Here is an 18,357-nt window from a genome sequence, read left to right as displayed (position 1 = left end):
GTCAGAAGAGATTGCTGAAACCAAGAAGCTGGACATGTGAGTGCTTTAATGGTTTATGGGTCATCCTTCCTTGGCAAACCTAATTGCCATTAAAATATTCTATGTGAAGGCTCATTTTTTAATAAGACAGGGAAAAAAAAGAAATCTTGGGAACAGTAAAATCAATCAGAGCCTATATGTCATTTTCAGATGTATGGGCTAAACTGCAGCTGAGATTACTTCCAAACCTCCACTCAAAACATATCTCTCTGACTGTTGTGTGTCTGAGTCAGAACATTCATTAGCATGATATTGGAATTATCCTATGACTTCTGCCTACATTACTGGTCCGCACCAGTGGTTGCAGGCAAATTCTAGTTCCAGGGACCCATTTCAAAACCTTGACACTGGGTCCTGTATGGTGGTTCCAATTCTCCTCTCTAAATACCGACATCGTGCAATTCCTGCAGACCTCGGAATATGGACCTGCATCTCAAATTTTACCTTGTTAATCAAGTATTAAACATGATGGAGCAGTTTCACTTCCTAGGTTTTCTTTTCGTTGAGAAGCTAACACTGTTACCATACAAGCACCAGTTAAAGGTTCACAGTGGGAAAAGATGCAACACACTGACACACTGATTCCTCATTGGTACATTTATGGGAGCTGATTGTACAGTTCTTTAATGATTCTGTGAATCCTTAGTACAGGGTGGGCAAAATAAAATTGTTCCAGAAAATACACTGACAGAAAAAAATCACAACACCAAAAAATAATTAATGTAGATTAAAGAAATTTTTGCAATGTGTTTGTCTATATAACATATTTAAGTGATTAACGTTGCAGGATCACAGGTTTATGTAAGCTTGAGACAAGCAATCACAAATGTGAAATGCTGCTACATTAATAACATGTGTAAACACCAGAATGTTACATGCAAGCATGCAAATGGGCATGCCTTGTGTTGTACAGGTGCCAGATGTTAAGTTTATGGAATGGAGATCCATACCTGTTGCACTTGGTTAGTCAAACACGGATGGTTAATATTGTTTGGGGATGACGCTTGAGTTGTCTTCTGATGATGTCCACTATGTGTTCGATTTGGAGACAGATCTGGTGATTGAGCAGGCCAAGGCAACTTGTCAACACTCTATAGAGCATGTTGGATTACAACAGAGCTATGTGGGCAAGTGTTATCCTGTGGGAAAACATCACCTGGAATGCTGTTCATGAATGTCAGCATAACATGTTGAATTGTCAGACTGATGTACAGTTTTGCAATCAGAATAAATGAGATAACCATGAGAGTGCTTCTGCTGTCATAAAATCATACTCCAGACCATAACTCCATGTATAAGTCTAGTGTGTCTATCACACAGACAGGTTGGTTGCAACCCCTCTACTGGTCTCCTCCTAACCAACACACAGCCATTAATGGCACCGAGGCAGAACCGGCTTTCATCAGAACATGCAATAGATCTCCAGTCTGCCCTCCAAGAGCTCTTGCTTGATGCCACTGAAGTCACAAATGATGTGATGATGATTTGGGGTCAGTGGAATTCAAGCTATGGGCTGTCTGGCTTGGAGCTGTCTTTAAAGTAACCCATTTGTAATAGATCTTTGTATCTCTGTGGTGCCAAATGTTGCTCAAATTGCTGCTGCAGGTGTACAATGCTCCAGCACCATGCACCTAATATGATGGTCTTCCATCTCAGTGCCTCATGGCCATCCAGAGCCCAGTCTTCTTATGTCTGTACATTTTTTGGCCACTGCTACCAGCTATCATATACAGTGGTCTACATTCCTGCCTAGTCTTTCTGCAGTATTCCAGAAGGAACATACAGTTGATAGTAACCCTGTTACATGACGTCACTGAAACTGTGAGGAGTTGATATGGTGTTGCAAAAAAAAATTTCTGTCAGTGTATTCATAAGACTGATGTGGAATTGACCCTTGCTAATGAACAGGAGAACTGCCCATCACAGAAAATAAATAACTGTTTGGATATTTTCCACAAGACAGAGCAACATCTCACAATATTTGGTGATGAGAGGGCAACAAGCAGAGACTGTGCAATCTATTGATCATCTTGACTGTCTGATCTCTCTACCTGTGATTTTTACCTATGGGGAAAATTGTGGGTCAGGATTATTCCTCACACAGTGGAAGAGTTACAATGGAAAATTAAAAACACTATTGCTACTATCCCTCAGTTAGAGGTGCTACTAGGCGTCTCACAGTTTGAAACATTGAACTCATCCCTGCATCAGTGTCATGGTGGTCATTTCCAGAATCTTTTTTGATGTACATTAAAAAGTGTCAGTTTTATTGTAAATATTTATGGGGCCAGTTTTATTTTGGACACTCCATTGTCCTCTTTAGATTATGGATGCATGGCACATGGAAACATACACCACTTGCGTTAAACTCACTACAATGTGTACACCGTAGTGTATTCACCTACAACCCAAGTGGTTCTGGTTGGTCATTTAATGCTTATAGTCCAGAATATTAGAAATCTGTACCATCTTTAACCCTGAATTGAACAAATATCAAATTCCCTCCCTAGGCACCTGACTAAATTAATATGATGAAGGAACTGACTCAACTTCTGTGTGTGTTTGTGTGTGTGTGTGTGTGTGTGTGTGTGTGAGGTGATGGTTTGGAGGTGGGGAGGGGGATTCACACTGGCCCATGTATTGACTATGTTCCATAGCTAACCCAAGGAGAGAACTGTTGCTGAATACCTCTCTGCGCTTGATACTGGTAAGTAATGGAATAATTGTTAAAACAGTTCTAAGATTCAGAAGAGAATGTGGATTTTGCGATGAATTTTGATAATCATATCAGCTTTGTGTTGATGTGTGGATGTGAATGTTGAGGGAGAGCCTCTCACTGCAGTAAGTACATCTATGTCTTCATCAGTGCTGTGCAAACCGCCATGAGGTGCAAGTGTTCCACCTCCACATTGATATATCCAACAAATTATTTTAGTCTTTCTAAGAATTTAATCCTTCTAGCACCAGCAAATCTTCTCTGTCTTATGTTCTTAATTTAAGCCTAACTGACATCAGTATTTTCCCAAGTGTCTTCTCAGATTTAAATTGTTGCATGCAGTGGATGTGAAAGAGAGTTTTGTGCCATAATAATAGCCCTGAGGGGCCTCCAATTGAGCTGTGCACCAACACTCTCTAGCGTTATCCTAATTTTGTAAATGGATAACTTGTCTTTAGCCTTCATAAATCAAGAGGTTTTTCATTGGATGTTTACACAGTCTTCACCTGCTTGTCATTACTTCTGTCAAGTAAGCATAATGCAGTACTGTGTCACATCAAATAGACTGGACACTGAAGAAGGTCACAGTTTATCCCCTTCTCATCATAATTAATTGTAGAGTTCACCTAGGATGGAGGTGGTGTCATCACTGTGAAGCTACAATCATCATCATCTTATTTAATAACTTGCACTCTCTTTCCTCATAAATTTATTCTACAGATATTATGTAAGGCTTCATTTACACATCTGTCACATAAGTATTAAAATGAAGTGGAAACTTCTCACACCTCTCTTAACAACTATTTTATCCATTTCTTTCTCATTTACTCATATCAATTCCCGCTGTCTTACACATAGCTATTTTTTTTAGTTTGCAGTCCTTCCTGAGAGACTGCTCTTAGACGCTGGGTGTTGCAGGTTGCAGACACAGCAGTGTTTACTCTGTGGAGGGGTTATTGGCCAGGTGGTGTGACCATATGATTAGCTGGCTTTGTTGGGGAGGGGTTGCAAAAGCTGGTTGTTTTCTGCTGATCCCATGCCTCTTCAGCATGTTGTGGTTGCTGGGTGCCAGCTGTCAGCCGCTTACTACTGCATCCCTCTGAGGCTAGGGGCCATGTATGCAGGTGAAACTGAAAGAACTACTCACATGTTTGAGGTCAGTTTGCCTGTCTCCTGGGGTTCTGGAAGAGTCCATCTTACATCCATCCATTTCTGCATTAAGTAAATCCTTTGCTGTAGTCCATTTTTGGCTAATGAAGTGTAGCTTCCTTGCAAAGGTACTCTTAGTTTAATTTGCCAAACCATGCCAACAGTGCTCAGCTGTGTGCAGATTATCTTAGGCTCCAGGTGTGATTCCCACAAAACAAATGCTACAACCAAAATAAACATATAAACTCTCCTTTCCTTTAGCATCTACACTCGGCTGAACCACACTATCTCAGTGGAGTTTGAGAATACTAAGTGGTCTCCTTTTTGTTGCACTAAAATTATTGTAGTGCAGCAACTCCAGGACTGCTATTAGACAGTATGCCCTGCAACACAAAGTTTCTTCAGAATATGTTTGTAAGTTATCTTCCCTTAGCTTTTTATCTGTTGCTGATGAAACTGGCAGTGATTCATGTTTGATGATGTGCTCAGCTGAACAATGTATTATTCCCACATTCTCACATTTTAGCTTGACTTTAGTTATTGGCCAAGTTATCCCTTTCCACCTTTAATTTTTTTCTTTCTTTTGGCATTCTGAAACTTTCACAAAATTGGTGCCACTTGGTTTGTCTCCATCCTTAATGTACTTCTATTACTGGTTCTCCTTTTATTTTAATAATATTTTCATAATATTATGTGTTAATCTGAACTCCCTCTTCTCTCAGTATCTGATTCTGCAGCTGGTTTGTGACTGGTAACATGCATGGAAGAACTAGTCGTCCAGTCTTCAGTCTGTGTGTCAAGTGTGGAATGTAACTGCTGATATTGGCTGCTGAAGAGTATTTAACCAGGGCATCAGTTCCATGAATGTGGTCTATTAGTTGTTTGTTTGTAACAACCTTGACCTTTAAATCTGTTGCTCCTTCGAGTTGTGGTCTTGATATGCAATGTCAGTCATAACTGTTTTGAACTTCTTCATCATCTTCAGGAAAGAGCTGTGATAACGGAAGATTATGTTTGCTGGCCATTAGCTACGACATTGTGTAGCCACTTCATTTCAAAATACTTCTGTATTTAACAGTCCCCATAACACTTTAACATATCAATTAAATATTCACATTTAAGCTCATAATAACTAAACTCATTGACAGGCAGATTATTAGTATCCCAAAGTTAAGAAGTAAGTAATTAAGTAAGTAATTCTGTACAATCTCCTTTTTATTCTGTCTTAACAACAGCCATTGTCATCTTGACCTCTCCTTCCCTGGCATCTATGGCACCCTAAAGTTGCTATGTCAAAATGTAAACAGTTCCTTCCCACCAGTAAAACACTCACCTTCTGTCATACCTTGTAGGTGTACTGCACTTACATGAGCTTTTCGTGTCTGTATGTAAATAAAAAAATATGTGCACCACATGTCATCTTTCCTCTGCCACTACTACCATGAATTAAGGTTTCTATTTGACCATTTTTCATTGCCACAGTAGAATCGAAATGGGAAATGTAGCTTCCTTGAATAACAATGTATACCACCACAAGTGCTGTTTGTTTTTCTACTCACTGTCTGCATGGTATTTGGCTAATTTTTGTTCACATACTCAGTGAGAGCTGGCCAATGATGCAGATAGATCTCGTGATCCAATCTACCTCTGGATGGTATTTGGTGGGAGGTGTGTGCTGTTAAAAATCTGCCTTGCACAGGCTGTCACTGGATGATATTTACTGTCACCAGAAGAACAGTTCGCATATCGTTTCCATCTTGCCCCTTTCAGTGCTTGTGATAGGGTCTACTTCAAGAAAAGAATGACCACTCAACAGTAGATGGACCATAAAACTAAAGGTAAAACTTTCAGATTTTTTTCTCCACTAGCTCCAACTATTTAATGGTTTCAGACTAGCACTAAATCACCAACATTAATCATAGACTTTTTACTGTTCACTCATGCCACTCCATTCATTCATGACATTCCATTTCCAATGCTTTGTTTACTCCTGTGCACTATAAGGCTATCTTTAACTTCATTTGCAAACCCACATTTGGTGGAAAAGGTAATTAAGAGCTTCTCAGTTTCCTTGCGAATCTGCTCAGCACCAGCTCAGCAGTTGGGTAACTAGTGGTGTTAAGAATTAAACAATTAATAATAGTTATGAACTGTGGGAAGTATTATGCACATTTTGTATGTTTATCTGAAAAGTGTAAACGAGCCGGTGTTCTAATTTCTCAGAAATACCTTTCTGTCGGATTTGCCACCACATGATAAACAGTCATCCACTGTATGGTGATCCTCACTTTGCGTCACATTGATCCAAATTTAGGAGGTGAACAGTCAATTATTGTCCAGAGAGACACCTTTAGGATTACCAAAACATTCTGCATAGTGTCTCAGGCAGCTTACCAGAGAGGTATCTCTGTTATCCTAACTGGAAACAGTTAAATGTATTTGGTGCATACATCCAAAATGGGAGACAAGGAATGTACTACTCCTCTACCTGCCAATATGAGTAAAGATGGACTGATACAAAAATGTTTTGCTCCAGTTCAGTCAGCCTTCTGCTTCCTGGTTTCCCCTTCTGCCACAGGATACACTTTACTAACAGTTTAACTGTTATCAACTCCATCTTCTTGAAATGAATGTCCTGTTTCAGAATCATGGGACAGTTTGAAGCATCATAATGGGCTAAAAGCAGGTGAGTCCAATTGCTAAGCCTAGCCAGCATTTTCTGTGGTCTGCAGAGCTTCCATCTCTTGTTGTTTGTTGGGTTTGGACACCCAGTCCCGCAATTTATGATACATGCCTACAGCCTTGCTCTCTTGAGCTTTGAGAATTTTTTTTTTTTTGCAGAGTTTGCAGAGTGCTTGAGTATGCTCCATAAGGATAGGGCAGATGGTTGACATGGTTTTGATGGTGGAATCAGCCTGGGATTTGCCTGAGGTGATCTAGGAAAGCCACAGAAAACCCACATGAGTATGATCGGACACAGCAAATTCCATGAGAACTGAGTTTATGATATCCTGTTTCACTTTTTCTGTAAAGGATCCTTTGCCAAAGTCAGACAAAGCATTTATTGAAAGACTTTCATCAGAAACACTTTCTGTACTCCATTACACAACGTCACCTAAAAAATTTATGGGAATGGACAAAGGAGGAGTAGATAATTCCAATTCATGGGCACTTCCTCATATCAGCTTTTAAAGATCGATGTTACTGTTGCATATTTCGGTATTTCAGAAACACACAGTTACTGACTGACTGATTGAGTTTAATTGGATTTGGACTCTATCCTGTGAACACAAGATTTCAGTAGGTTGAAAGATAATCATATCCATATTCTTCTCAGTTATCTAAAGAAATATGCAGTACCTGTCTAAGTAGATCTAATGACTCTGCTGTCAGTGCTCCATTTGTAGTCCTTGTGTGTTCTGCCACTGTTAGAACAAAATAACTGAATTAATTCATCTTGAAGCAATGTTATCAGGTTTTATTCATTTTCAGCTTAATGATGCTCCAAACTGCCTTTGATTTGTTGACAGGATCATCTGTTTGTTGTGTGCTGTGAATGGGTTTTCTTCTTTGATGGTAATGTGAACAAGTTTGCAGGATTGTTGAGGTTTACTTTTCCTCTGCTTTGAATAAACTTCTCTCTCGATTGTTCAAGATACATGTACTACATGTGTTATTAATACTTTATTTTCGCTCTCACAGTATATCTCCTTGCCACAATTGTAAAGGAAAACTGGATCCATTAATGATGTAAGAATATTTATAGGAAATATTACATTTTTCATAAAGTGTGTCCTTTCTCTAAGAAGCTGTAGTTGTTGCTCAAATTCATGCAGTATACATCTGCACTCTTAAGAAAATTGTCATTGTCTACTTATATGACTACTTGCCTGATGGATTTGTTAGTTTCCATGCAAAATGCATTTTGCACAGTAGAAGAGTTCTTCATGCAAAATAAATGGAAGTTTCTACAGTATCTTTATGCCCTACACAAATGCTAAATTCACAACTATCCTCTCTCTCTCTCTTTTCAAGCATTTCAGTTTGAGATTATTAAGTAATGTACAACAAATTTAAAATGATTAAAAAATAAACTACAGCATTGAATTCATATATAAATGAATCTGAAGTTAACTGAAACTTTCAAACTGTGTAATCTTTGCATATGTACATCTGTGCAATGTATTTTGTAAATTTTAAGCTTTAATGTTTTTATTTGGCAGATCAGAATAATGGTGTGTATGATATCCTGATGTCCTGAAATAGAATTATTTATGGATTAATTTCAGCTTTTTTTTGGAAGAATATGTTAAGGATAATCAAGTTGTACTGCACACACACACACACACACACACACACACACACACACACACACACACACACACACACACACACACACATACTGCTAGCCATTAAAATTTCAACACCTGGAAGGATAGGGGTAATAAAATGTTACATATTTGACGTTTACAGATTAGAAAGGATTTAGTACACAGAGAAACCACTTCTGGTGCCCACAGCAATTCAAACCAGCTGGGATTCAAGTCACACTGAACTTGGGGGACAGGTGCATGGATGTTGCTCCATACTGCTCCAACTTTGTGCTACAGTTCATCAGTCATAGTGGCTGCCAGATAGTGGCATACCAGTCTCTCAGCAACCAATAACCAGATGTTTTAAATGGATGAGAGACCTGGAAAATATCTTGGCCATGGCATCAGTCAAACTCCTTCTGTATTGATATAGGTCAGGACAGCATTGGAAACCTGCCATCTTGCATTATATTACTATTAGAAATTATCACAGAGACCTGAAAGGTGGGGCACAGGCCACAAATTTTAGAATACCATAAATGTTTCCAAATTAGCAACTATGCAAAAAAGAGATAAACATTTTGTGTATTCAGTAGCACCTCTTGCCAGCTGCTGTGCCCATATGATGATAATAAGTGCAGTCTGGTGACATTCATTCTCGTCTGAGCCCTTATACATGTATACATGCATCATTATGCTTTATGGAGAATCAGGACCCGTCTAAAAAACATGTCATGGTCCATTCCTGCTTCTGGTGTTGTCATTAAGAGCACCACTGTCCGCATGCTGGTGATTCATAGTGCTCCAGACGTTTTCACACTGTTCATGTGGACATTTGTTTGCTGTATACAACTGACTCAGAGTTACATGATGCAATTATGTGGTCCTGCATGGCCGAGCAAACACTATGAATGTCCTGTCGGGCTCTAATCAGGTTGGGGGTATGGTTGTCATTGATCCACTGATTCCATTTTCACATGACAGTCATGAGATCCCAACCAAATCGTGAAGCAGTTAACTGTAGACTCGATAGGCAAAGATTCTACCACTGCTGCACTGTAACACTGACATTTCTTCTTCTTGCTCTAGACATAATACAATCTGCTCAAAAACAGCCAAAACCCAAATGTGATTTTTAATTGAGAAATCCAGTGCATGAAATTCCTTATAGGTAGTATATAGATAGCATTACTCGCACCTGCTTTGTGCGATTCCACTGAAATTTACATATCCAAGCATGTAATATACTTCATGCCAATCTGAAGTTTGTTGTATGCAACCTCCATGCTGTTCCAGTTCTAATGGCATACAGTGTACATGTAGTTTTTTTTAAAATTTTCATTTTTTTGTTATCATAAGGACTTCTTGAGTTGTATAAGACATTCTAACTTATTTTGTTGCTTATGTAGCAATAACAGTAAAACATAGTTTGGCTGAAATGTGAATAGTTATCATCTGTTTCATTGGTTTCAACTATGTTATTATTATTATTATTATTATTATTACCATTCCAGAAAAGTGCCATTCTGGGTTCTACAACCAACAAGACTCATTGCCACTGAGAGCATACGCCGTGCTCAGGAGAGGAAAGAAGCAATCAAACTACGACTAGAAACAAAGAGGCTGCAGCAGGAACAACAGGCTGCTGCTGAACAAATGAGGTAAGGACATGTTGAGACATGATTACATTTATTTGTTAGTAATTTATTTGAATTAATTTACTCCATTTCAGTTATAGCAAGTTATTATATTTTCAAATCTATATTCATTCTCTCTCTCATTTTTGACTTGGGATGTACTGTTTAAAATAGAGTTGTGGTAAAGATTCACAATTTTCATTTAGAATGAGAATGTTGGAATGAGGTGATGTCAGATCCCTGTACAGACATATTAAGTTTTTACTTGTTTCATGAATACCGGGATGATTTTTGTAAAAAAAAAAAAAAAAAATCCTTCCCCTTTGTTTTGCAATGGCTATCATTCCTAATTGTTGTTGATGGTATGTTAATCTTTAATCTGCCTTTTTATCTGTAATGGAAGAGTCTGAACAAATTTTTATAATATTCAGTATTTCAAAATAATTAATTGAACTACTTTACATAGCTGTATGGCCTTACACTGAGATTGTGTTAAATGAAATGCACTGTGTTTGTCTCGACATAATTATGTCAAGTTCTATGCTTGGCAAGGCAATATGCTATTTTACTGTCAATTCCTTCACTTTTCACCACAAGCCAGCTTGTACCTGTCACTTAGAGAACATACTGCTAGTACCCCACTGTAACAAATAATTTTCCTTTATTCTAGCTTGGCGCCACTCATGTATTCATACCATGGTCAGTCACTTTCGCACAGTGGTTTTCAAACTTTTTGATTGTAGGGCTCCCTGAATGTAAAGACCTGCAGCTCTTTTTTCAAATGACATCTGACTCAAAAGTCTGGGGAGTAAATAAACTTAAGTTTAGAAAAAATGAATAAGAGTAACTATTTCTTTATTGGCTGTTGACATAACACTTTTTAATGTTATTACATCTTATTCTGGCAACAAAATTGATGAGAAGGATGGGCTTCATTCTTCATCATCAGTTCTTCAAATCTTGGCACAGGTTAGGAAATTGTGAGTCACATGTCTTTCTCCAATATGTATTTTGTACTGGAATTAAATTTTCACTCTGTGGCAGAGTAGGTATTGACACGATACTTCCTGGCAGATTAAAACTGTGTATTGGACCAAGATGAAATGAAATGAGACTCTAACTCAGGACCTTTGCCTTTTGTGGGAAAATGCTGTAGTGACTGAGCTCTCCAAGCACAACTCACAACATGTCCTTACAGGCTTATTTGTATTTTGTACTGACAACTGACAGTGCTGCAAAATATGCCTCACAAAATAGGATGTTGCAAAAGGTAGCAAAACTTGAAGGGCCTTTTCATTTATTTGGAGATATTTCTGCTTCAGCCAACTTCAGACCTCAAACAGTGATGAGGAAATGAACTTTGACTCCAATGCGGTATTTGAAGAAATATTAATAAATTGTTCTTGTTCTTCACTGGTAATTATTGATGAAAGTTCTGTAATGAAAGGATGCTTGATCCAGTTGTATTGATCAGCTTCTTCTGGACCGTGTTTCAGAAAGTAATCACTGAATTCAGTTAAATGATCAATAAACAAACATTTCAATTATATGTGAATGTAGACATTTCCAGTGTATACTATTGATGAGAAGCTCTTGTGTTTTCAGGCAGGTAGCAATATTAAAATACTGCTACTTTTTGAGGAATGTCATACTCATTGCCTTCTGACAAAGTGTTGCTGTTGTGTGGATATTGTAATGTTTATACTAGTTGTGTCCCCTCTCCATCTGCCAGTGGCCAGCCAGCTGGCCACTGTCCAGTTGGCAGTGGGAAAGGGGTGAGGTTGTAGTAGTTGAGGTAGTGGGTGAATGGGAGATTCCCTTCAAATCCATGTTTTGGTATTCCAGATATGTATTGCATGCTGGACAGTGCTGGGAACACTCTCAACATATTTCTGCTAGTACAGGTTTCTATTCTGAACTGAGTTGGTATGTTTTGTCCTTATTGGCCATGCTGGACAGTGCTGGGAACACTCTCAACATATTTCTGCTAGTACAGGTTTCTATTCTGAACTGAGTTGGTATGCTTTGTCCTTATTGACCAGGTTCTTATGAATCCTTATTTTTTGTGGGTTACTTTATAATGCTGTCCCAGTAGCCAGTTGCTCAGCGTAGCATCTTGGTGTTATGAAAATCAAAAGTGCAGTCTTCCTTTATACTGAGCTCGGCTATCACTGATTTCCCTTGTGTCGCATTCATACATGCCTGATGTGCTCCTTACTGACAGTGCTCAAAATTCCGTTATGCATTTGCCAGATCTATTGTGGTCACATTCACAAGAGATGCTATATATTCAAGGCACAGTCAGTTTCAGTGAGTCCTTTGCAGAGCTGCTGTACTCTTTTGCTTAAGAAGTGGGCAGAAGGTTGTGCTTTTTCAAGCAGCCTTGCAATTTTGGCCGAGTGTGGTCTCAAATAAGGAAGGGAAGCAAGTCTCATTGTCTTCTTCGTCTTCTCCAGAGTTTCTGCATCTTTTCTCCTCTTGAAAGCGTACTACTCTGTGCTTCACTGAGCCCATTGTTGTGAAGTCCATCCTTCAACTATTGTAAGACGCATGTCCTATGTACCAGTGTGGTTAGCACTGTCTACTGTTGCAGTGGATGGTGGCAGTTAATTTCAAGCAGGTACAGCCTTTGTTGTCTTCTTCCTTTGTATTGCAGTGTTTAGTGTATCATCTGCTTTCTTCTTTATTAATATTTCAAATACAGGGAGACAACCATTCTCCTCTATTCACATAGTGATTGGAATGTTTTGATGGATGCTGTTGAGTTAGTCCAAAATCATCCAGTGCCTGTCTGCCATGCTCATACACCACAGAAGTATTGTTGACATAGTGGACGAAGTATTTCAGTTTATGGTAAGAAGTTTGAAGGGCCACCTCCTCAAAGTATTCCTTGTAGAGCTTTTCAATCCAAGGACCAGTGGGGATACCGTGGACACGCCATCTATCTGTTCATAAAACTCTTCATTCCCTTTGAATTAGGTGGTCCTTAGCGCATGTTCAAAAAGTTTAACTATTTGTCGCTCAAAATTTTGAGTAAGGAGCACTAGAGAATCTTGCAGAGGTACTTCTGTGAAGAATAATACAGCGCCAAAGCTTATGAGCAGGTCATCCCCTTGTTGTCGCATGTTCTTATTTATTTCCATAACATTGGATGTGTTTTGCATGTGGTGACAGCAGTGTCTGATGAGGAGTTTTAAAAGCATCAATAGATATTTGACTAGCTCATAATTGTGTGAGTTGATGATGTCTAGTATTGTCAACAGAGCGACACTTCCTTCTGGACTTTGGGAAGTCCATACAATTGTAGTATTATTTGTGCCATAGGATACAGCCACTTATCAACTTCCTCTGGTAGGCTGTGTTCTTCACAAGAGAGAGAATTTTCCTGTTCATTGTCAACTTTCAGTCCTTGTGCTTGCTGGAGCCTTTATCAGCAAGCCAATTTTATGTTGGTAGTCATCTATGTGCAGCTGCATTGTTGCTTTCCTTGTGCCTTGTGAATGGACAATAGTATCAGCATTATCTCTCAGTGATCAACTGCATTTGAAATACCACATTCTGTACTTAAATTTTAAATTTGTCAATGCTGAGAGAGAAACATTAGTAACTGAAAACAAACAACAATTAAAAATGATCTGCATTTGACAAAACTAACCTACAAACTGATTATTACTGACAAGAAATAAATGAGTTGTGTACACATTATTCCTTTACTTAGCAACCAAAGAAACTAAATCATTATTTTTGTGAAACCACTGTGATGCCCCTGTGCTAAGGCCACAACATGCCTACTGTATGACTATGACACCCCTGTGAGCTGTGATGCACAGTTTGAATACCTCTGGTTTAGCATAATACCTTGCTTTAATGTTGTATGGAAATTCAAGTTGCATCTTTTAATATGTGTATTCAACCTTATTATATGTAGCTGTCATGACTGCTTCTTCTGTCTGTATGTGGTAAGTATTACTGGCAGCTTAATTTATGTAAAATTACTGCATGTTATAAAATAGTTTACCTGTTCCTTCACTGCTTTTATAAAATGACAAGTATGTGCATAATAATAATTTGCTGTAAATGAATCTGTGCTTTCTGTTCACAGAGCTTGCATTCATTGTATTGCTTGCCTGTGATTGTTTCGCTTACAAAAGAAATGAGCAGTCTAAAACATAATTTTGATATTATCACATAAACAATTTAACTTTCTTTCTTATAAGTTCCATTTTTTTTTACCGTCACAGCCTTCTAAATTTGTTTCATAGGTCCCATTCACTGAATCCATGACTGAAGATCGTAAAATCAGGCTGTTGTTCAATATAAATTAAAGATGGAGAAAGTTTAGGCACAAGGGGAGAAGTCTGTAAGCGTAATAAATACACATATGTGTCAGAGAAAACAGATACAAATTGCCAATGCTGCTACCAAAATGCTTAACTATTCCTTTATGGTGCCCAGTGCTATTGCCTGAATTATTCTTGAGATAATTTCATGAAATATCTATCTTTTGAACTGAATCTTCTGGGGATCTATGATTTAATTCATTTGAATGCATTCCTCCAAATCGTGTAGTACTTGTCCAACATATTACTACTATTTGTTAAACTATTTTGTACACACATGACAATTCTAGACCATCCATTAACTAGTTATATTGAGTTCACAACAGATAGCTGTTGAAGGAACTAACACAGAATCAGCTGAAATGAAGTATATGAGACAAAGGATGTACATTTTAAATTTACTGCATCTTTCAGTAAATTTATTTGCCTTAATAAGCTGTTTTTCAAGTAAAAACTGTGAACTTTTCAATAACAAAAGCCATTAGAGTACCATGTGGCAGAAAGAGACAGCCATACAAATTAGGCAGGATAAATACAGATTGAAACTGCTTTTATATTTTAGAAGATATTTTTAGTGATTGATAAGAAATGCAATAAAATAAACAGCTTACATGTAATTCCACAGATTAAAAATTGTGAAAATAAAACAAAGCAATAAGAAATGTAATTATTAGATCATCTTGTTACCAGAAAGACTTTTTTATTTCTCTTTTAATTAACTAGACAGTTCATGACACCAAACATATAGCAGGTGTCTAACAATTACTTTCTAAATGTAACTGAGAAACTCGGTGTTGTAAGCTCAAAAGATAAATTTTGCAGTACCTGTCTGTGACAATTAGTATCACAAGCACCCAATCAGTTTGAGATCATTACAACTTCTCCCTTGTCTACCAGGAAAATAATTTGCTCTCTCTTAAAAGCAAGAATCATCATGGGGTTGATAACATTTCAGGCTAAATACTAATCATGTTCTTATACTAGAGTTATAGTACTGTACCCAGCCATATACTTAATGCATAACTTTCATGAGATAGCTTTCCAGAAAAAGTATGCCATAGTTTAATAGTTCTTTAACAAAGATAATAGAACTGATATTAATAACTATTGATGCATTTCAGTATTAACTTCCTTCTCCAAAGTTTTATGAAAGGTAATGTATTTAATATGGTTGATCATATGAGCAACTTCAAGGTTCTAATAAATTTTTCTTAGGCAGTTAAGGTTTATGATCTTTGAGATACAATAAGTAAGTGTTTCACTTGATATTTAACAGATAGGAAGTAAATGTGTATGTAACTCCCATGATACATCTTGTTCTGAACTGTGACAAATTGATTCAATTCTAGGACTTAGCCCTTGCTAAATGTTAATGGCCTGCCATCTTGCAGTTATAAAGCAGAAATAGTGATATTTACTGATGATATGAGTATCATAATAAGCCCAACAGATGTGCAACTACAGAAGGAACAGTAAATGAAATAGTCAGAAGTATTATTGACTGGTTCTCAGTGCATGGTTTATCACTTAGAAAAAGTGCTACTCATTAAATTTAACTCAAGCAAGATATACCATCGTCAATAACAATATTGCACGGGGGAAAAAAAAAAAAAAAACTGATTGCTCAAAAGTCTTTAATATGCGTATTTATCAGTACTTGAATTTGAAATCACTTGCCAAAGAGCTTATCAAATGGTTAAGCTCAGCAACACATACTTTGAAGTGTTGCTGCCAATTTTGGTCAGGAAAGCATAAGAAAATTAGTTTATTTTGCATACTATCATTAATTCATGCCAAAATGGATAATTTTTTTGGGCAATTCCTTACACAGATATGAAATATTCATTGCACTGAATTGTGTTGCAAGAATAAATACAAGCTCAGTTACACCTAGAGTATCAGTAACTGGAGGGGACCCTATCTTGGGATGCAATAGGTGCATTGCACTCCGGCACTGGCACCAGGGTGGCACCAAAGGCTGAGTTTATGATCAGTCACTAAGTTAATTATTAATTTGTAATCAAAACTAATAAGTTGATAATTGTATTACTTATGAGTGTCAGATCCCTGTCATATGAGTGGCAGGCTTCTAAACACTCAGGCATCACTATTTTAAATGGGCACTCATCATATTGACATTGTTGCAAAGTAGACTAACCAATTTATTTTTGGTTACTGTTGAACTATGGTTGAACACTGTCTTTGTATTGAAATTAAAGCAATTGTCAAGGATTTTGTGAATACCGCAACTTGTAAGTTTTTTCTTTAAATAAGAGATAGTCCATAAAGTAAGTTCCATTTGGTTATATAAAACAAACATGTACAGATACAGAAAAAATATTTATTGTTCAAAACTCTACAACTGTTAAACTACTTTTCTACATAGCTTCTGAAATTTTGTAGGCACTTGTCATAGGGTGGCACAAGTTTTTGTATTCCTTCTTAATAAAAGGTTGCCGCCTGTGTATTCAACAATGTGGTAACATGTTCTTTTACCTTGTCATCATTCTTGAAGTGTTGACCACTAAGGACAGATTTTAGGTTAAGAAGAGATGAAAGTTGCTAGGAATGAGGTCAGGGCTGTATGGAGGATGATCAAATGCATCCCAGTGAAATTCCTGTAAGAGTTGTTTGGTCACATTCATCACATGAGGTCCAGCAATAGCGTGGGAGGGGGACACTTTTTGACAGTAATCCTCGGCACTTGTTCTGTATTGCATGGTGCATGTGTGGACAAATTCTTCAAATTTGAACCTTGATTACAGCATACTCAAGCACCACCATAGTAACATCACATACTGCCATGTTACACTCTACAACTTGGAGCCTTCTAGTGGCAGACAGATGCAAATATATGGACATGAAGAATGAAGATGTGGAATGTTAATAACGTTAGTCTTATTTAAAAAGCATGGAGAGTCAGCCCTTTGTGGCAGATGGCTGCAAATATGTAGACATAAAGAATAAAGATGAATGTTAATAACATTTGTTTCATTTATAAAGTTTAGAGAGCTGTCACATAAAAGAAATTATAGGCTTTACTTTTTGGAATGCTCTCATAAAATAGGTCTCTTTAACATTAATGTACAAATATGCAAATTACTGCTAAGGTGCTTAAGTGTTTTAACTACTTTGTTTAAAAAACTTCAGTGTTATACTCACATTATTTGCAGCATCAGATTAATTTATTAATAATTTAACAGTCGTGATGTATAGTACTGTGTACAATTTCGGTAATCAAACTAAATATTACTAAGTGCATTTGTAGAACAGCCTAACCATTAAATTTACATGAGAACAACTGCACCACATAAGTCTGACTACTTCTTCTCTAAATATGACCATCTTGCTTCAGCCAATCCCAAACTTGAAAATATGCCTTGTAAAATTTTATACATTTAACAACTGCATGTTTTTATTGTTGGTAGTCACAAAATTCATAATTCTTTCACACAATATTGAATAATGAGACAAAAGTGTGAATTATGGTCACATATTAACAATAATAATAATAACACAATAAAAGTATTAAGTTCTGTACTAATTAGATGTATCAAGTAGTATAATTCTTGAGTCTGTTACGTTACTGCATACAAAATAATTATGTTGATTGTAAACAAGATTTTCATACTGCATCTTTTGCCTCACTCCAACTTGTAGTTTCCTTTAAAAGTCTGAGGTACAGTTGTTCACAGAGTTGATACGGTGTGTAACTTGTTTAGGTTGGAGGCTGAAAGAGAAAGAGTGCGTGCTCTGCATGAACTCGTGTGGACACAATATAAACGGAAAGTTTCCCGTCGACTTTTGCTGGATCCACTACGTGCTCTTGTTGCTGAAAGTCGTCAGAAGCAAGCTCAAGCCTCTGCTTTTGCTTCTCGTCTTTTGCTTAGGAAGTACTGGAAGGCATGGAGACAAATTACATTTGAGAAAATGAATGTGCTTTCAGAAGTAGTGCGCCGAATTAGGATGAGGCGTGCTTTTCAGGCATTTCTTGAGGTAATTATTTTCTGCACAATTTCTGCTCATGTTCGAGTATCAGTTTACTTTTAAATTTTAGCTTCTCTTACAAAGTGAAAGGGATTGCACTGAATAGAATGTTTGTTGTGAGAGGTGTTACATCACGGAATCCATTGTATTCTGTATTAATATTTTAGTGTTTCAAA

The 18,357-nt window shown here is 37.3% G+C and overlaps 1 protein-coding gene across 2 annotated transcripts in view; it reads left to right on the top strand.

Annotated features, from left to right (window-relative positions):
- Positions 1-18,357, top strand: part of LOC126278623 (uncharacterized) — a 195,412-nt gene that overhangs the window by 155,310 nt on the left and 21,745 nt on the right. For both annotated transcript variants that reach the window (XM_049978862.1, XM_049978863.1), the window contains 2 exons: positions 9,732-9,878; positions 17,917-18,190. In XM_049978862.1, coding sequence (XP_049834819.1) covers positions 9,732-9,878; positions 17,917-18,190 — 421 coding nt within the window. The remainder of the gene's footprint in view (positions 1-9,731; positions 9,879-17,916; positions 18,191-18,357) is intronic.

The sequence above is a fragment of the Schistocerca gregaria genome, chromosome 6, assembly GCF_023897955.1.
Source record: "Schistocerca gregaria isolate iqSchGreg1 chromosome 6, iqSchGreg1.2, whole genome shotgun sequence".
Classification (NCBI taxonomy): Eukaryota; Metazoa; Arthropoda; class Insecta; order Orthoptera; family Acrididae; genus Schistocerca; species Schistocerca gregaria.
This window is presented reverse-complemented; position numbering and strand designations above follow the sequence as displayed.